The sequence below is a fragment of the Mandrillus leucophaeus genome, unplaced genomic scaffold (genome assembly GCF_000951045.1).
Source record: "Mandrillus leucophaeus isolate KB7577 unplaced genomic scaffold, Mleu.le_1.0 Scaffold685, whole genome shotgun sequence".
In the NCBI taxonomy this organism is placed as follows: domain Eukaryota; kingdom Metazoa; phylum Chordata; class Mammalia; order Primates; family Cercopithecidae; genus Mandrillus; species Mandrillus leucophaeus.
The window spans coordinates 1,596,923-1,618,482 of NW_012107419.1; the positions used below are offsets into that span (position 1 = coordinate 1,596,923).

Here is a 21,560-nt window from a genome sequence, read left to right on the forward strand (position 1 = left end):
TTAACCTGGGTACATTTGTCAAAACTAAGAAATTAACAATGGTATATAACTATTAGGCAAATTGTGGACTTTATTCAGATTTCACTGATTTCCTATTAATGCTTTTTCTGTTCCAGGATTTAGTATAAAATATTTTTAGAATTATCTAGACCTAACCTAGTTTATAATTTATGAGCAAATGAAAGATGAGATCATTTATGTGGCTTATCCAGGGTCATAAACTAATTAGTGGCAGAACAGGAATATGAAATTCACATTCTTTTATTTGGTCATTTATTTAATCTGTCAGTAGTGGTTCTTAATATTTTCTGAATCATGGTCCACTTTGAAATCTGATGAGAATATTAAAAAAACTCTCTCCAGAAACAAGCACATGTGAGTATGCGTAGAAAATGCTGCATAAATACAATAGTCATAAGGCTTAAATGTAACAGCAAAACCCCCCAAAACCTCAACAGTAGTACTTTTAACTATGTTCCACCTTGGATTTTAAGTCAGATATTACTTGAATTGTTTCCACAGCCAAACATGTTTAACACTTACTTTTCTAAAGAACTTGGCCTTTTTAGCTAAACTGTGGATATCTAAAAGAAACTTCAGAAAGGATTATTAAACCTGTGTTAATTACAAAATAAATATTGACCTCCAGGCCACTAGACATGGTGCCATTTTTAATGGAGAAAGGGAAAGGAGAATGTAAGGAGTGACTTTTTCTTTTGCTTTAAATCATGCTTAATTATCTTAGTAATTAATTTTCAATTTATAGTATTTTAGATAATGCGTAAAATTTACTTAAGCTTGGCATTATTTGTAAATGTTATTTATGACCAATGAAACAGTATTTATACTTCAAGGAAATTCTTTTTGTGTGTGAAATTAACAGATGTCTCCCATATGAATAGGAATTATCAATATGAATACCAGATTAATGCTTTTAAATTCTGAATCCTAGAACTAGGTAATTAACTTTTTAGCATTGCCATCCTGAGAAGAGAGAACCACCAAGCTTTCCTTTCATACTAGTTAGGAATGGGACCTAAAGAAAAACAGCAAAACTTTACTTCTAGATTTAATTTTATGCCTAATCATACAAGCCAAACCTATGCCAAATAATAAACTAAATCATAAAGAAAAATATGTCTAACTTGCCAGGCTACAGGAAAACTACTAGATAAGAATTTCTTGAAGTTTCTTTGGATCTTTCCCCACATTAAGCATCCATAGGAAGAAGAGTAAATATTTATAACACAGAATGTCACCCTTGTATAATAATTATATTGACAAAGGAACAGAAGCAGAGTTTCTAGCTAGTGTTTTTGACTAGTATTACCGATTATTAAACTATATCCAAGGTACAGTTTGATGAAATAAAACTATAACCAAGAAATGTCATCATTCTTCAATTATTCCATTCATCTTTCTCTGAATTTACCAGAAAGACGCATTCCTCCAAATTGTTTATAAAGTAAATTCCTAAAAGCAAGCCTATATTCCCAGTAGATTATCATATGCATTCGATAAATGCTTACGCAAAATGTTTTTTAGCCTCACAGAGGCAACAGACAATGTTCTTTGTCACTTGGAAGTTTCCACTTGCCACAAGTTTGTCCCATCTACTCATGTTCATTTCAGATCTAGAGATACTGATACAGTTAAAAATACAGACACTCCAAATAACCATTTTAGAAAGAATATCCTTCCTTTTTATTATCCTGAGTATAAAAACTCCAGAATAGCAAAAGTTCAACCTGAGGGCATTATATCTACAAAGAGAAAATGAATCTCCCTTGTTCTAATTCCACTTTGCTCCCCACTGCACTCTTCACCATTTTCTTGCAGAAGAAATCCTCTCATTGAGGCCAGTAATATTCAGAAATTAATGGGTTTTTTAAAAAAAATAAAATTTGTGCTCATAAAAATAGAGAGTGGAATTGTAGGTATTAAAGGCTAGGGAAGGGTAAGAGGGGAGGAGACGATGTAGAGAGGTTAACAGATACAAAATTTCAGCTAGATAGGAGGAATAATTTCTAGTGTTCTGTAGAACTTGGGGGGAATAGGGTTAATGATAATTCATTGTGTACTTTCAGAAAGCTAGAAGAGCAGAGTTTGAATATTCCTCACACAAAGAAATGATACATGTTTGAAGTGATAGATATGCTAATTATCCTGACTTGATCATTAAGCATTGTAAACACTTATCAAAATGTTACTCTGTATCCTATAAACATGTACTATAATGTGTCAACTAAAGTTTTTAAAAAGTAATTATTGTTTTTTTTACATGTTATTTCAAGTAGTTACCAACCCAGTGGGACAGCTTGGTCACGGATAAGATCTCAGGCTTTGGAGTAGGGCACCTTTGGGTTTGAATTATGACTCCCGCACTTATTTAGCTCAATGTTCTTAGTGACTTATTTAACCTAAGTTTCAGATTTTCCCATCTGAAAAACAAAGATAATCACAATTCAGAACTCACACTCTTGCTGTAATGATTAAATGATAATATAAATAAATTATAAGTAATCCAATAAATGTTTGCTGTGGCTATAATGAAATGGTGGAGCTAAAAGATGCATGAGAGCTCATCTAGGTCGTCAAATAGCTTAACCAATATTAGATGCAGTTCTCTTAATTCCTAGGGTAGGAATTATGCACTATATTAAACTGTTACACAAAAATGTGGTCTGTGCAATTTTAAACTTGGTGCTAGAGGTCTAAAGATAAATGTAAGTTCTTGAGTTTTGTAAGAGATGGTATGTGGGTATCTATGTCTGAGGTTAGGTTATGCAGTGAGAGGACTGTAGTCATCTTTATGAAAATTACTTATGTCTCAGGATAGCTTCTTAGTCTTCTCAAGCCAAGGGCTCTACTGCTTCTTAAATACAGAAATATAATTCAGTCCTGTACTAGATTCCTGTCTTCAGGAATCTATATCTGAAGTCCCAGTAAAAATCCTTTACAAGCCAGAGGTCTCATTTGTGAAAGTTCTTTTTCCTCCCCAGATTTTGCTTACATAATTTATACGTTGTTGTTGTTGTTTTTTTAAAGTCCTCAAAGAGAGGTATGTAGAAGTAATATTGGGGCTATATTTCCAGGCAGGTTTTAGCATTTAAATTTTCCCTTGTAGTAGGAAGAATAACCCCCATCTCCCAAGATGTCCATATCTCAATCCCTGGAAAATGTGAATATGTTAGGTCTCATGGTGTGATGGTTAATACTGAGTGTCAACTTGATCAAATTGAAGGATGCAAAGTATTGTTCTTGGATGTGTCTGTGAGAGTGTTGCCAAAGGAGATTAACATTTGAGTCACTAGACTGGGAAAGGCAGACCCACCCTCAAACTGGGTGGACACAATCCAATCTATTCCAGCACAGCCTGAATAAAAACAGGCAGAAGAACATGGAGAGATTAGACTAGTTTAGTCTTCTGGCCTACATCTTTCTCTCATGCTGGATGCTTCCTGCCCTTGAACACTGGACTCCAAGTTCTTTGGCTTTGGGACTCAGACTGTCTCCTTGCTGTTCAGCTTACAGACGCCCTACTGTGGGACTTCACCTTGTGATCCTGTGAGTCAATACTTCTTCATAAACTCCCCTTTATACATACATCTATCCTATTAGTTCTGTCCCTCTAGAGAACCCTGACTGATACACACGGCAATGATGAATTAAGGGTGCAGATGGAATTAAGATTGCTAATCAGATGACATTAAAATAGAGAAATTACCATGGATTATCCAGTGGGTCTGACATCATCACAAGAGTCCTTAAAAGTAGAAGAGGGAGGAAGAGTCAGGAAAAGATATGTAATGATGGAAGCAGAATTAGAAAGATGAACTATTACTGGCTGTGATAATGGAAGAAGGAGGTTCTGAACAGTGGAATGAGAGTGGCCTCAAAGCTGGAAAAGGCAAGAAAGCATGTTATCGCCTAGAACTTTCAACAAAGAATGAAGGTCTCATGACGCCCACACTGATTTTAGCTAAGTGAGACCTGTGTCAGTCAGACTTGTGCCCTACAGAACTATAAAATAATGTTTGTGTTGTTGGAGCCAACAGTAAGTAAACAATCACATATATACGATTACTTATTAATTACATACTATATGATTACATACATATATATGATTACTTAGTAATCATATATATAGAGATATACATACATGATTCCCACATTTAAGCAGAGGTACATAATTCAGTTAATCATGTGATTATGTTATATGCACTGTTTAAAAATATGCACTATTTAAAGTGCATATATTAATAGTGCATATATTATATGCACTATTTAAAATTCATATCCCATAAAAAACTTATCCTATCATTGGGAGGATGGGAACAAAAATGTGTATAAACATATTTTTTGAAGAAAAATGAAAATGTCTAATTTGGAAAACTTAAAACTCAATAAAAATTTCTTTTTTGTAATGTCAGGTAAATAATGTTCATAGGAACAAACTTTGTGATAATTAAAAAATAGAAAATATACCTAAGTGTTCATCAACAGCGGAATATATGTATGAAATATTAAAATATGGTGGAGTCATACCATGTATGACTGGAATGTCATACAGCAATTAAAATGATGAGCTAGAGCTGTCTGTGATTTAGACAGTCATCAGTAAGGGACTTGTGTTAATAAAAACACATAGGAATAAACTGATTACTATCTCAGCTCCTAGTTACAACTCAAAATGCACCTTTGACCAAATTATCAAACCCATTCTTTCTTCCAAAGAAAGATGTTCCAACATGGATAGATCTTAAAAGTATTAAATTGTGTTTAAAAGAAACCAAAGTTAGTGAAACAGTCATACAGTAAAATACCATTTATGAAAATTAAAACATGTAAAATAAAATTATATTGTTCATGGATACATATGTAGAAAGTTAATATATAAAACATGGGACTGGGGCAGGGCGCAGTGGCTCAGGCCTGTAATCCCAGCACTTAGGGAGGCCAAGGCAGGTGGATCATGAGGTCAGGCAATGGAGACCAACCTGGCTAAAAAGATGAAACCCCGTCTCTACTAAAAATACAAAAAATTAGCCAGGCATGGTGGCACGTGCCTGTAGTCCCAGCTACTCGGGAGGTTAAGGCAGAAGGATCGCTTGAACCTGGGGGGCGGGGTTGCAGTAAGCGGAGATTGTGCCACTGCACTCCATCCTGGGAGACAGTGCGAGACTTGTCTCAAAAAAAAAAAAGAAAAAACAAAACAAAATGAGGGACTTTGAAACACACCAAACTCATTAGGCTGTCACAATGAAAGATTCAGAAGATTTCAAAGAAAATGTTTTGTTCATTTTTATTAAAAAATATCTGAAGCAAAATATAAAGTGTTTAACTGTGGTGGGATCATGGATATTATCTTTTCAGTACTCCACAAGAGTTATAAAAATATTTTTAAAATTATTTGAATATTTCAGACAAAATGCATTTGGAATGAATCATTCAAAAAATGATTTCAATTTATCATAATATCAAAACAGTCCACTTCCAAAGTTTATAATCATATAGTGTTACTAAAAATAAACAGGATAAAAACCTCTCTGAAGATTTCAAGATAAACAGGTAATGTTGGACATTCTACAGAACGTAATTCAGGGATAAAATAGAAGATTTCAAACTCTCATGAGCTTAATACTGGGTTTTACTTCATAAATTATATTTATTCTAAGAATCTACCCACCTGTCAGCTCAATGTGTCTATCTATGGCTCTGTTTGATTTTAGACAGCCTGGGGGTGAAGGTGCAGAACAATAACACAACAGTAAGCTTCAGTGTATGCGGTAGTTGAAATGATTTCATTCCTCAGACCTTGTTAATCACTAAGGATCACCATAAACTAACTGTGAAAAAGACTACAAAAACTCTGAGTCACCACCAAAATGCACAGACTTGTGTGGCTGGCAGAGGTTTTTCTATCCATCACTATGTAAACAAGGCCAGCTACTATTAATGATGTCTACGCTCAGGGCATGAACTCCTCACACAGGTTGGGCCTATTCTTTTACACATCTTTTTTTTTTTTTTTTTTTAAGTGAAGCTGTCACAGAAGACATAAATCTACACTAAGTTACACAAACATGGAAAATAAGTGTCAGTACCATGATGGGAATAAATGGAACCACGTAATAGGATATGAGTGAGGTAGCTGATCTTCAGTAGCTTTTTTTCATCGTATAGAGCAGAAAGTATCAGACTCACTGATCTCTACTAGAGAATTTGACAAAATTCAATTTGATATGGTAATTATTGTCAGATCATCTGTAATATGCCCAGAATTGTGCTGGGAAAATTGGGAGAAGTTTAAAAGATGCAAATCCTCTTATAAACATCCTGAAAATAGCAGATAGTTCTCAGATAAGTAATGATTAGATAGAATCCTGTAACTTTGTCCAGAAGTTGTTTGTGAGGCCCTCAAAATCTCTTGGGCTCCTTAAAATTAGTAAGAGATGTGTCTTTATTCAAAAACAATAAAATCAAGGTATTCACTACCTTAATGAGCTTAGCAAGAGCTTTAAATGTATTTTTAAATGTGAACTTTCACTTGATTTTATATTTGTAATTTCAGTTTTCTTTCTCATCTATTTTGCAGAATCAGGAAGTATTTGCTTTTCATCTAAAAACTTTAAATTCCCTCTCTGAAATTTCTGATACCAAATTACCCTCTAATTTGGTGTCAAAAGTTTGAAAATATCACTATTTTATTATTTATTATATTCAACTTTTATTATCTTTATATTCAAATTTTCTGCTTGAGTTTTTTGTAACCATGTCAATAAAAAAATCAATGGCCACTATCCCTACTTTACATTTTTTTCAGTATGATTCAAAGTTACCTAAAACATGAAATTAATTAAGTAGCTGTACAGTAATGCCCAGAATAAAGCCAAAGTGTGATAAAGTAAGATATTTTCATGCTTTTCTTTGCTGTTAATTTTGAAGATGTCCATCTTATCAATGTATTTATTCATTAATTTTATAAATATTTATGGAGTGCTTATTATGTGCTAGACATTTTTATAAGTTTGGGGATATAATGATGAGCCAAACCAGACACAAAATAAGAATGAATTCAGGAGGCAAAAATGTGTAGTGTTGTCAAAGATTACCTTTAAGATAAAAAGAATTTAATGTTTTACTCTGTACCTGGTACAGCAGAGCATTCAAAATCCAGAAGTCCAAAATGCTCCAAAATCTGAAACATTTTGAGAACCAACATGACACTCAAAGGAAATGCTCTTTGGAACATACTGGATTTCAGATTTTCAGATGTGGGATGCTCACCAGGTAATATAATGCACAAATATGCCAAAACTCAAAAAATTTCGAACTGTAAAACACTTGTGGTCCCAAGCATTTTGAGTAAGGGATAATTTATATATATAAAATATATGTACAAAGAGTCCTTATTTATTCAAAAAAAAAAGTCCAACCAGCATTTCTATCATATTTCTTTCATTTTTATAAACAGTTTGAAAATATTGAGATTTTATTATAATGCAGATCCTTAAGAACATTTGCTTTCCTGTATTTTAAACAGATATACTTAAGAAGGACAGAGACTGTGGGAAATGACAAACTTATTTTACCTCTCAGTCATGTCAAATATTTCATGCATTCTCAAAGCGTGCAAATAAAAGTTTGTGTCACAATTACTATCTTTCGGGTTTGGGTGGTTCTACTCATAATATCTTGGAGAATGACAGGATCAAGAAAAAGAACAGGGTTTCACAAATGACAGACTAGCAGGCCAAAACAAAGCCAAAGACAGGAAGGAGGCGGCCAGGGAACACTTACTGGTAAGTGGTTGGGCTGACATTGATGCGTCGAGGGTGACTTCCTGACTCAAATTTGCTTGCCAGCGTGACATTATTTCCAAACAGGCAATAACGTGGCATTCGCACCCCAACAACTCCAGCCAGCACGGAGCCCGAGTGAATTCCTATCCTCATCTAAAAAAGAATGAAAGAGTAAAAGGAACACATTTGTTTCCATTTGGTATGCAATTATTTTAATGAAAGGCACTGCTAGTTAATAAATTAAACTATGAGTTCCTCAAAGACAGGAACTGAGTCCTGGTCATTTTTGTGAGCCTAATAGCTGGATCATTACAGTGCTCAAAGAACATAAATGCTATGGAATACACAAAAGAACATAAATGCTATAGAATACACAAATACACAAATGAATAAGTATATGAAAAAATTTGTTTAATTTGCTACATAAATCTGATTAAGTTACAGGTTAAATCAGATTTCATCTGTATATAATATGGTCTAACTTGAAGAGTGTATTTTTCTCCAGTTTCTCCCTCCAGTTATTCTTAAATAAAACCTTATTTGTTTCTTTCATAGCATTAAACATCATTGTAAATTAAATATTTATATTTCTGTTTATGTCATTTAAATGTTGGATTTTCCATTAGAGAAAGATATATATATATATATATAAAATTATATGTATTATATACATGTATATAATATATATATTTCTTTACTGCTGAATATTCAACATTTAGTATAGTACCTAGAGCAAAGCAAGTATTCAACATTAAGTGATAAATGTCAAAAAAATTGGCTGAATTCCCCAACGTATTATTAAAATGGAGTTAAAATAGAGAATTTAATCCTTGAGACAGTCAATAGGCATTGATTAAAAATTCTAAAGAGTAAATTAAATGCTGTAAATTCACTCTGATTAATCTGTCTGGTCCATGCCTTGAAAAGGCCCTCAATGTACAGTTGATACATAATTAAACATGATCACAGTAATGTAGTTATATTGACACAGTCTACACCAAAATAGCTGAAGCCAATGGATAACAAGTGGGAGATGATATCCTTAGTTCTAGGGGAATGTAGAATGTTCCTTGGAGGGAGGAAACCTGACCCCTAGATGCCTACCAAGTAGCCAAACTATCACCCCTTCACCACCAGGCTCTCTTTGCCACTCTGGTTGTAAGGATAAAAGTCAGTCTGAGAACAACCCTTGTCTTGGGGCTGGGGACTTCTGCATATATCAACTCATAAAAAGATAGGTTGAAACTAATGTGACCTAGCTGCATCCCCTGATAACCTTTTCACTTAGTTTTAAAAAACTGACTCTAAAATTTATTTGGAAATTTAGTATGGTAGAAAGACTCAAGATATATCTGAGAAAGATGACAAGTTAGAGTATTTGCCTTACCAGATATCGAATCTTAATATAAACATATCTAATCAGTGCACAGATACCATCATATAAACAAATAGACTAATGGAACATTTAATCCAGAAAGGCTGCTATGCATATGTAGATGCTAGATTTATAGAAGAGTTGGCATTTCAGATAGGTGAGAAAAAGGGGTCCTTTTTATTAGAATACGCTGTATCAACTTTGTTTTATGTGGAAAAAAATTCCAAGTAAATTAAAGATCTTGATGTAACAGACATAACTTCACAGCTTTAAAAATAATTGTATTAAGAAACAATTGGTAGTATCAGTAAAAATGCAAAATATAGATACTTTAAAACATAGACTTTTATTTGTCTCTCAATAATAGTTCCTAGATGGGTCGTCCAGATTGCCAGGCTGCTCTGTTCCCCTCAGTAATTCAAGGACCTGGTCCTTTTCATTTGTCCTTCTCCATGTCTTGGTGCATATCCAGGGCACCCTCATGTTCCAACTCACGGGATGTGGAAAGATAACTAATTTATCATTTAAAGTGATCTTCATTACTTTGTGTAGATTCAGATTTGTATCTGGCATCATTTTTCTCCTTCCTACAGGATTTCATAAATATTTCTTATACTGTAGGCTCACTGGTAATAAATTCCCTCTGCTTTTTTATGTTTAAAAGTCTTAATTTTGTCTTCATATGTGAAAGATACATTCACTGCAAATAGAATTCTGGGTTTAAAAAGTTTTTTACCCCCAGTAGTTTAAAGAGGCTGTTCCACTGGCTCCCCTCTTGCATCTTTTTGGATATAAAATCTGCTATCATCTTTATCTTAATTCTTCTATATATAACATATATTTTACTTCTGGTTGCTTTTAAATTTTTATTTTATCATCCGTTTTAGGTAATTTAGTTATGATTTCCCTTGATGTTTTTTTCCCTTGTGTTTTGGGTTTGTTGAGCTCTTGGATCTGTGGGTTTATGGCTTTTATCAAATTTGGAAATTTTCTATTTCTTTGAATATTTTATTCTGTCCACCTCTCCCTCTCAGAGATTCTAATTACACATATGTTAGGAACTTGAATTATTTCCAAAGTCCACTGATGATCTACTCATTTACAATAATTTTCTCCATTTATTTGGGATAATTTATATTGCTGTGTCTTTAAATTTATAATATTTTCTTTTGCAATGTCTAATTTGTTGTTAATCACATTCAACATATTTTTCATCTCAGACATTGTCATTTTCCTCTACAGAGGTTCAATTTGGAATGTTTAAAAATCTTCCAGGTATCAATTTAGCCTTTGAAAATATGGAATACAGTTAAAAAATCACTCTTTTAATGCCCTTGTCTGCTAATTCTAACATCTGTTTCAACTCTGTACTATCCATTTGGATTAACTTTTCTCTTCATTATGAGTCCCAGGTCTCAGATTTTCTTTATGTCTAGTAATTTTGGATTGGGTGCCATATATCATAATGTGACTTCTTGAGTGTTGGATATTTTTATAATCTCATAAATATTATTGAGCTTTGTTCTGGGATGCAGTTAAATGACTTGGAAACACTTTGTTCCTTTCAAGCCTTGCTTTTAAGATTTGTTAGGTAAGACTGGAGCAGTGTTTCATGAAGGGCTAATTATCCTCCTTTACTAAGGCAAGAACCTTGAGTACTCTCCCTAGTGTCCTTGATTTATGAGGTTTTCCATTCTGCCTGAATGGAAACAGCCATTTTTTTTTTCCAAGTCCTGTGTAAGTGCTAGGTGCTTTTTCATCTAATCTTTTTGGGTATCTCCCTCACACCAGGGCTCAGGTAGTTTCCTCACATATGTGCACGAATCACTACTCCGCAGAATACATAATGAGGATCCTTGGAAGATGTCAGGGGGTCTTTTTGCAACTCTCACTTCTCTGATACTCTGTGACCTTTAGCCTCCTTGGTCTCCCAAGACTCTCAGCTCCATCTCTTCAACTCAAGAAGTTTGTTGGGTATCTCCTGGTTTGTCCCTCCCTGAGCCACACCCTGGATGTCTCTCAAGGCATTTAGGGCAATCATAGGGCTCATTTAATTTTTTTCTTATCTCTCAGGAATCACTATCTTCCATTGTCTAATGTCCACTGTCATGAAAACTGTTCTTTCGTATATTTTGTCCTGATGTAAAAAATTTTAAGATGGGAGTGTAAATCTAGTCACTGTACCCCATATTGGCTGGAAGCAGAAGTGAGACCTACTTTTTTTTAAAAAAAGTAAACTATTTGAAAAACTTAAGCCTGTTTCTCACGAGGGAGTCTCTATTTGGACTTAAAGCAAAACATGCTGAGTATCAGTATTCCTCTAAAACTAAGTATAAAGCACCTTTCTCTAAAATTAGCAAAGCACACTGCAATATTAGTATATTTCTTTGGGTCTGTTTACTTTCAGAAGGCCAATTTATATTGTTATCTTGTACAATGCATGTTTGCTTGAAGTATAACCAAACCTTAGATGTGAAGACTGTCAGTTTGAGATTCTAATAACTATAGAAATCTTTTCAAGCAGGAGGAGAGCAGAAGTGAGTATTACATTGATACATTTTATAGACTCTTTTTACTCTTCTTTCTGTTAAAAAAAAAAAGACTCCATACACCATACCAACTATTTGAAAGGCTTATCTAGTTCTGTTTCTGCCTCCTTTCAAAAGACCTGAGGCTTTCTTTTCAGTCTAATTTTTAGAATTATAATTTATTATAACCTGAAAAATGCTGAAGACAAAAACTCTGATATCCTTGAGGGGGCAGAGGGTCATGGAGAGGAATAGTTCATTAAATTAAAAAAAAAAGTCTTGTCTCTTAGAAAATTATCTAAAAGAGGCATAAGAGTATCAACAACCACATAAACCACACTGACCCACTGTCACTACCTATCATGGAACAGGACTCAGAGAATTATTTAGTTTGGGAAGTAAGGCTATGCCACTGGAAACTTACAAGCTGAATCAGCAGACTGTTTTCTTTTGCATTTCTTTTGACAATTTATTGAGATTTCCCAGGAATTATTGCCTATATAAGGAAGTCACTGATTGCCTCATTCAGAATGTGCCAAGAGTATCTAGCAGTAAGACAAACAGTGAGATAATTTAACTATCAGTGAGGGCTTTACATTCATTTAGACAAGATTTAACTTTGTTTAAATGGGTTAACCAAGCAGTCACATTTGCATCCATCTGGCCAGTATGCTCTAGTTAAAGGGGATTACTTTGCACTAAACCAATGGTTCTCACCTGAGGTCATCTGAGCCCCTCAGTGGACATCTGGCAATGTCTGGAAGCATTTTTGGTTTTCACAACTGGGAGGGAGAGGTACTACTGGCATCTATGTGGTAGACTTAGAAATTTCCTATAACAGCTCCCCAGCCCTGGAAAAGAATTTTCCAGCCCCAGATATCAATAGTGCCAAGACTGAGAAGCTGTACTCAGCAGACCTCTAGCAACCTATTAATCTTAGTAAACGAGGATAAACAAAAATATAAATGTTTTCATCTGATCAAAGCTTTGACAAAGCATACTAGACTTTAAGAGAATGTTCATGGAAAAAAAAATGTTTGTCCTAGGGATTTATTGAAAAACACAAAAGCTTCAGGATATATCCTGAGGTTAGGCTATCTATCACCCAATCTTTTATATATTCAATGTACAAAATAATGCAAAACGCTGGGACACGTTAAAGTCCCCAGTTATCAAAAGATTCAGTTATTCGCACAATATTCTGCTTCTTTATTACCAGGCTCATAAACAACTGCATTAAAAAAAAGTTCCTCTTACAACTTTTAAAAGTAGAATGCTTGTACAGTTCTATCTCAGCAAGTCAAAACTCCCTTTTAGCTTAGTAAAGTAGGAATGTTGGGTTAGGAGGGCAGCACAGATCCTTTAGTCCATCCAGCTCCCTCATTTTACAAATAGACTGAAGCTCAAAAGAGCGCAATGAAAACATTACATTAGTGTTAGGGTCAGCTCTAGATCTTAATTCACTTGGCTCTGAGTTCCGCGCATTATAAAAAATGTCCAAATTGCAGTGATGCCTCAGGCTGTTTCTACTAGGCCCATCAGACTTGATCAGATAAAATAAACAAAATCAGATTTAATCTGATTTTGCCTACTTCATCTACACAGAAGAGTTAGCATATTCCAATGGAAACCCAGAAAATACTAGTTACACATTTATTAAGTCCAACACCGGAAACCTTCCATCCCTTCTCCATCTTATTGTTCATACTTTTCTACACTAAATATTTCCTGACTGGTCTACTCAGCACACTCCCTAAAATGCTTGCTGCATTCAAGCCTGTGAGCTTTTACTCATACTGATTGCCTCATCTAATATACATCCAACCTTAATCACAGACTCTGCTCTAAGTGCTCGGAGTATAAACAGAAATAAGTCTTCATTTGTTGTTTTAGAGTTTTCATTTGCTGTAAAAGATACAATAGCTAATTGAAATTAGGATCATTGATACAAAGTTAAAGTATAAGAGAGGGCAGGGCACTGGTGACAGGTGGGTGGGGCTGACCAGGTCTGGAGAATTGGTAGTCTCTCTCAGGAAAATACTCTTTGAACTCAATGCTTCCCCACCTTTGGCTAGGTTTGGAAAGAGTGGTGCAGCTGTAGTCAGAGGGGTGGGGGGAGAACATCCAGGTAAAGTGAAAATAATGTTCGAAGATCCTAAAGCCTGAAGAGCTTTGGCACATTTTTGAAACTGAAAGGAGGCCCCTCAAGGTAGCTGCTTCTTAAAGAAAAAGGGAGGGAGGCAGTTTGTAAGGCTGAGGGAATACACCCCACAGCAGATCATATAGCACAGGGTTTGCCAGTGTTGGCACTACTGACATTTTGGGTTGGATAATGCCTTTTCGTGGGTGGCTTGCACTGTGCATTATAGGACGATTACTGTCCCTGGCCTCTAACCACTAGATGCCAGTTGTAAACGGAAGGAAGAAGTTATGTCCTGTTAGTTCTGTTGCATAACTGACAGGGTGCAGGCTTTATATCCAATCCTGGCTCTACTATCTACTTAATGGTGGTAGAAATTCTCCAGCCAACAGCATTGTGATTTTCTTTGGGCAATTCGCGCCCTGCAGGTTTGGTGGGACTGACTCCACCCCCAGGTCCAGGAACAGACCCAAGCTGGCAAGGGTATGATAGTCTCCCGAGGTTAGCAAATAATTTAAGAAAAGACAAGAGTAAATCTCAGGAGTTGTAAGAGACCTATAAGGAGAGACCCTCTTTTCCCTCAGCTGGTGCAGGGTACGTTTGTGAACACGGTACAACGTTCCAGTGAACAGCTAGAGCCAATTTGACACCATAGTTGTCGGAGTGAGGGGGACTTGGGCTGTAGCAGACCCCCCTGTAGAGCCTGAGGATGAGGCTAGTGCTGGGAAGGCAAACCAAAGAGAACAACAGAGATGCCAAGTTCATGGCAATATCAATTTTGCAGCTATATCTAGCCTCTTAGAGAGCTAGTCCTACTTCTGGACTTCTGTATTTGAGTCAATGGATTCCTTTAATTGTTTATGCCACCTTATTTTGTCACTTGCAAAAGAAAGACACGTAAAAGATACTCTAACTGTGTGAATTTGAGGCATGTCAGCTACCTCTGTGAAGTTTTTATTCATAAGATGATAATGATAATACCTTCTTGGCATGATTAATACCTTCTTAGGTGGGCTGCTTGCAGAATCAACTGAGAGAAACGATAGGCCCATAGTAGATGTTCAAAAAGATGTTAAGTTCCTTTCCCATACTTCCTGATAGCCATTATATTTCTCATGGTGTCAAGGACAATGCCACACACCCATTTATAATTAAGTAAATAGATTTATTAATTCTGGAATGTGCAAGTCAAACTGAAACCATGATTAACATTACAAGCTAGCAAGTTAAATACAAATTTGTATTGAAACAGTCCTATTTGTGCAAGAAAAATATCCAAATTAAAATACATCTATAAGAGAAAAAGAAGAAAGTCTTTTAGTAGAATAGCCAATAAACTCTTCACTCATGTTTGCATTTAAGTATTGCTTTTAGATTTATGTGATTAAGATTTTAGGCTTTGGAAAAGTAATTAACTGCTCTAACAGAAAGGAGCTTAAAATCATTGTGCACATTGTGAGGTAAGGGTGAAACAAATATTTAATCCTTTTGCCAGAATTAGTTAAAATGTGTCATAAACTTTTATCATTAAATACTCCTTTAACCAATAAAATGAGGTAAGTAAAATTTTTTACATTTTTGTCTCGTTCTTTTCTTAATAATATTTTTCTGACAAGAAAGTCAATGTTTTAAATTCAAATTTTGAAAGCTCAAGATTCTTAGGAAGAAAACAATCAGCTCACTCCAGTAGGTTTTACAATTTCTGCTTATTTCCCAAATGTGCAAGGAAACAGGGTGAAATAATCTCTGTGACTATGTGGCATTTTTCTATTTATTAGAGGACTCAGCCTCCAGTCTGATGGTGTCAGAATGTCACATTCTCAAGTAATACACTAGGACAAATAGCACTTTCGGCAAAGTATCTTACTGTGTTTACTGTAAACATTACAGAAGCACCATTCATAGATAAATTTAACTTTGCAGACAGTATTTGACCAAATAATTATTCTCATCACTGGTAATTTCAGACCATACAATATGAAGTATTATGACATTTATAAAATAAAACATGGTAAAATTTTAAATAATATTTTGCAGTTGGGGAAGAAAGTGGGTTTGTAATCTTGTTTACATTTTCTGATGAAGAACGATAAAACTCTACAAACCACTGATTAGGAGGGCATGTCTAGAATCATACAACGGATGGCACTGAATAAAATGTCAGATATTGCTGTGGGGATATAGCAATATGGCTCAAATTCACCACTACTTTCTCACAGGGCACTCATTAATGTGTATGTTTTCATTTAAATATATTTGATACCTGATAAGATATTTAAATTTGACTCAGTTTGTAGGAGTGTTATTATTAAGGCCTATAAGCTGAATATGAAATTTACCTCTGTGCAAAAAAAAGTCTTAAAAATCTTTTCAAAGAAACGGATTTAAATCAACTGAAATACTTGCACTGAATATGCATGTACTTAGAAATAACCAGCACATAACTTAGTGGTTAAAATATTCCTACCTACTTATCAGTTCACTCAGTTAATAAGGAAAATCATTTTCTGTCCAAATGAAGCTCTTAACAACAGATAATCTGGAATGAAATTTCTAGGAAGAAAAAAATTTCATAGCAGCATGAATTAAAAAATGATTTTAAAAACTTTAAATATGTAGAAATGAAATCCTTTGAAAACAGATAAAGGGATTTAGGAAAGGATTCTCAGTATTACATGTGTGTTTATCATTAATTCATTCATTTAAATTACTCAGAGAAAAAACATGCATTTGACAGAGCTGTAAGAAGAAAAGGAATTTTAATAATGAATTTGATTGTTAAACATAATAATGCCTATCATCTTTCGTAAGCCATTATTTCTTTTAAAAATAAGAATAAATAGCATAGCTAAGTTTACGCTCCAGAATAAAAGTACAGGAACGATATTAAACCCCTGAGTTACAACGTAGAACTCTTGGCTACACACTGGAATCAACTGGGGAGCTTTAAAATTGCTGCTTTGAATTTGATTACCGGAGAGTAAGATTTAACTGGTTTGGGATGAGGATTGGGTACTGGGATTTTTAACCCTTCCTAGGGTTTCTAATGTGCATCGAAGGTTGAAATCCATGAGTGTACAAAAATCGCTAAATGTTTCACAGATATATTCACAAATAATCAATACTGCACGATCCAAGTAATTTATATACCTCTACTCTTTGCCCAGGAAATCATTTTCGCCAGCATTCTGTAGATTCCTTCACATCCATATACACAGATATACTACTACTTCAATTAGGAAACACAATATTCCATTTTGCTCCCAGGACACTGAAGTTATCAACAAAATATTCCCTTATATCTCCTGATGGCTTTTAAAGGGCACAAAAATATGTGTTTAATTAAAATATTAGCAACTAGAACAGAACTGTGAAGCCTCCTCAGACTTAATGCATTCTAGTTGGTGTAAGAGAAGTTTCCTTGAGACCTCAGCACATCTGTTTTCATGGCAAACATGAAACAGTTTGGGTGGCAACCCAGGCTCATTTATAGAGCATTTTATATAAACTTTTTATAGAAAATAAAAAGTGCTTGTGGGGGGCAATGGGACTCCAAAGGGAAACGACTTTGTCTTGGGCGTTGGTCATTCCAGAAGCCCTGGCAGCAGCATGGTGCTGGGGTGGAGGGCATTTTATCGAGAGTTGTTACCTTTTTGGAAGGTGTCATAGGCTTTGGAATCTGACCCATCATTTGTTATATTATATTGGCAATCTTGGTAAGTTAAACATTTTGATAATCCTCTTTCTGAACCCTTTTTTTTCATTATTAGAAATGAACAAAGCATAATGATAATGTATGTTTATACAAACCCCTATAAAACTGATTAAATAGTCATAGAGTGTTATCAAGGGAAAAGAACAAGGGAAAGTGTTTTCTGAAAAGTTAAATTGTTTTAAGAGTTTGAAAAATAACAGAAAGCTAAAATAAAATTCAAAGACATACAATATCAAATGTAAATCAAGCTGTCATAACTAAGCCTAAGGAGGTATGACTACCAAATGTCATGTAGTGTCCTAGATGGGACCGTGAAACATAAAAGAACATTAGGGAAAAATTAAGAAAATATGAATAAATTATAGACTTTAGCTAATAATAATGTATCGATACTGGTTTGTTAATTGTAACAATTGTACCATATTAGTTATGGGTGACTAGGTGTGGGACACTGGGTGTTCTATGGACTATCTTTGCAAATTATTCTGAAAAACAGAAACAATTCTAACATCAGAAGTTTATTTAAAAATGTAAATCATACGCTTCTCCACCAACAAAAAGGACATATTTACAAAATGTTTCCTTTTCTTTGAGATGGAGTCTCTGTCACCCAGGCTGGAGTACAGTGGCGCCATCTCGGCTCACTGCAGCCTCCACCTCCCATGTTCAAGCAATTCTCCTGCCTCAATCTCCCAAGTAGCTGGGACTACAGGTGTGCGCCACCATGCCCGGCTAATTTTTGTATCTTTAGTAGAGACAGGGTTTTGCCATATTGCCCAGGCTGCTCTTGAACTCCTGGCCTCAGGTGATCTGCCCGCCTTGGCCTCCCAAAGTGCTGGGATTACAGGCGTGAGCCACTGCGCCTGGCCAACAAAATGTTTCTTATTGTTAAAAATGTTTCTTATCTTCAGATTCAGACAGTAAGGGACTGTAATGTGAAATAAAGTAATTGAAAATGATAATATCAAAAAATAATTAACAAGTGTTAGAAATGAGTCAACCAACCGATAACCAAGTTAATTCTTTGGTACATACAGCCCATACTCTGTGTATTGATGTTATTACTAACATTTATTCTATTTGGGCATTAGATGGCGCTCATGTTCATTTTACTGAGCAGGTTGGCGCTTTAATGTCAGCAGTAGGTCTCTCAACTGGAGAAATGTCTTTAAGATTTGACGCAATATTACTTTTAGGGGTTAATTATGAAAACGAAATCAACCTCATAAGGCTCAAAGCTTTGGATTGGGTGGCAAAATTCAAACAGTGAACAAAACTGGAAATTAAGAAATTGCTAACCAAAATTCCTAAGTCCCAAGGAATCCAATGGTGGGCTTCAAGACATCCTCCTCAGACCCACTGAAGTTGTGGGCACAGATGTGCCTATGTTGCATCCATAGTATCTGTCACCTTTTCAAAGAAGTTCATAGATTTCTCAAATTTTGAGAACCATTGCCCTAAGTTTCTTTTCAGTTCGAAATCATTGCTGCATCATCAACACCCACCAGTGGATTTTGTATTTAGTAGGCAATTTTTAAATGCTTGTTGATTGAATGAATAAGTGAATTAATAAGCAGAAGAATAAATGAAAAGGAAAGGAAATGCTATGCCAGGCACAAATGTTCCTCTCTCCCTCTTCTAAATACTTGCAGCATGGTATTTTTGACACTGAAGGCATTGGATGCTCATTCATCTTTGTATTCCTCAAGATTTGCAAACAAAGAATGAGAAGCACCACTTAAACAAGAAATCTTGAATCAGTGCTTTATATCTAGTCCCACTTCTGCTTGTCAGATTATTCCAATAACTGATAAAGTAACCTCAGACTGGACTTTACAAAATTGTATGTTGAAATCCTCCCAAATTTAGCTGGTTTTTAAAAACTAGTTAATGGCTGCAAAAAGAAAACAAAATATTGGTAGTGGGGGCTAAAATCACTACTCAAAACTCAATATTTTTCTTTTAGTATAGCTGTGCTGTTTTTATTTATTTTGATAGTGCCCTTAGTACAAAATAAAATAATAATAGAACCATGAACTGGTGAGTCTGTGGACTAGAACATGTCACTTGATTTAACTGGGGCTCTTCTTTTAACCTGGACTTTGAGAAAAAGCTCTGAAATTTGAAATAAAAGGCTTGGTAGTATTTATTTGTGATTAGCAAGTCACCAATCCCATTCAAGCAAACAAAAGAAAAAAATACTAGGAAATTTTCCTTTTCAGAAAGGGGAGCTGCTAAATGAAGAACATATACAAAGTAGTCATCAAAGACCAATTGTGTGTGTGTGTCTGTTGCACACAATGTCAATTTTAAGGAATCCCTTTGCATACAGAACATGAATGGTTAGTACTCATTTGTTTTATTTTGACCCCATTCCCCCAGACACATGAAATTCAGAGTAAGAAATACGTAGTTTCAACCAAAGCAATATCTTCATTAGCAAATGCACTTATCATTATTATTTATATGTTTACACATGTGTAATTTTATAGGACTATTAAAATACATAGTTATTTTGATATATTTTATTATGATACAAAGTCACCTGCAGATCTTAAAACACACCAAGCTCTTTGTCTCCCCTGATCCTTTATTATTGTTTCCTCTGACTGTGCCCCAACACTTCTCTTGAGAAATTCCCAGCACCACAGAGGCCCAGCTTAGCCATCATCCCTGCTCCAGACTGTGTGTAAGTTGTTTCTTCTGGTTCTCTCAATCCTTCATCCAGCTGGAGAGTTTCTCACTTTTCAGACCACGGCTTTAGAAGTCCCTTACTCTGGGAAGCCTTTCATCAGGAACTTAGGAATCCCTGATATGAACTGTATTCATGATTCTTCTCTCCTAACAACATTTCCTACACTGTATTTTGATTGTTTTGTTTTGTTTTCATTACCTGTCTCCTTTGCTTAGTATTGAGCTCTGGGAAAACAAAGATACAACAACATTTGTCTTACTCACTGTTATATTCCCAGCAACTACCAGAACCTTCCTGGCACATAGCAGTGACTCAATATTTAAGTAAAAAATGGCCAGCCTCAGTGGCTCACGCATGTAATCTCAGCACTTTGGGAGGCTGAGGCGGGCGGATCACCTGAGGTTGAGATCGAGACCAGCCTGGCCAACATGGCAAAGCCCCATCTCTACTAAAGATACAAAAATTAGCTGGGCATGGTGGCGCATGCCTATAGTCCCAGCTACTTGGGAGGCTGACGCAGGAGAATCACTTGAACCTGGGAGGCGGAGGTTGCAGTGAGTCAAGATCATGCCACTGCACTCCAGCCTGGACAACAAGAGTGAAACTGTCTCCAAAAAAAAAAAAAAAAAAAAAACGAAAAATATGAATTTAAACCATTTCTTTAAAAATCTCTGAACATAAATTAATATGTTTTTGAGTTAGATATTTGAAATGTATTTTGTTTTCTTCAACTGTTTCGCCTCCTAAAGGGAGTTTCCTAAAAAAATGAATTTAAGTAAATAATAATTTGAGAGAAACTTGCTTAAGGTATTCCTCCATTCCCTTTCAGTTTACATTTTTCTACCAAGTTAAAAACAACCACATGAATAAATGAAACAAGGTAACTTGGGTCAAATGAGTGTATCCAAGCCATGGCACCTGCCCTGTGGAATTATCTAAGGATGACCTGAGCCTCTTTCAGAGATGTACACCAGGAACCAGTAACACAGCAGAAGGCCAGGACAGCTACTGTGGGCCGCAGTCCTGCAAGCAGTCTAAGGGCAAATGGCAGGCAGAATTGGCCAACACAAGAGTTTATTCAACAGATTCAATTTGTCAGACCCTTCTACTTCCCAAGTTAAAAGGAAGAAGAGTACAAGAACCCAATAAGGAACTTTTGTTGACCTGGGTTCATTTTTCATATTGTCACATAGCTAGATCCACAAAAATTGGCTCCAATCCCTGAATCTAATCACCCTATCCTTCCCTCCTGCCCCATCTCACTCTCTCTGGTCACTTGCCCTTAAGTGCCTTTATCCTGTT

At 35.3% G+C, this 21,560-nt stretch overlaps 1 protein-coding gene across 1 annotated transcript in view; it reads right to left on the reverse strand.

The window, feature by feature from the left end:
• GUCY1A2 (guanylate cyclase 1, soluble, alpha 2) overlaps positions 1-21,560 on the reverse strand; it is a 298,023-nt gene that overhangs the window by 11,160 nt on the left and 265,303 nt on the right. Inside the window, exon 10 of the mRNA XM_012002396.1 lies at positions 7,804-7,958. Coding sequence (XP_011857786.1) covers positions 7,804-7,958 — 155 coding nt within the window. The remainder of the gene's footprint in view (positions 1-7,803; positions 7,959-21,560) is intronic.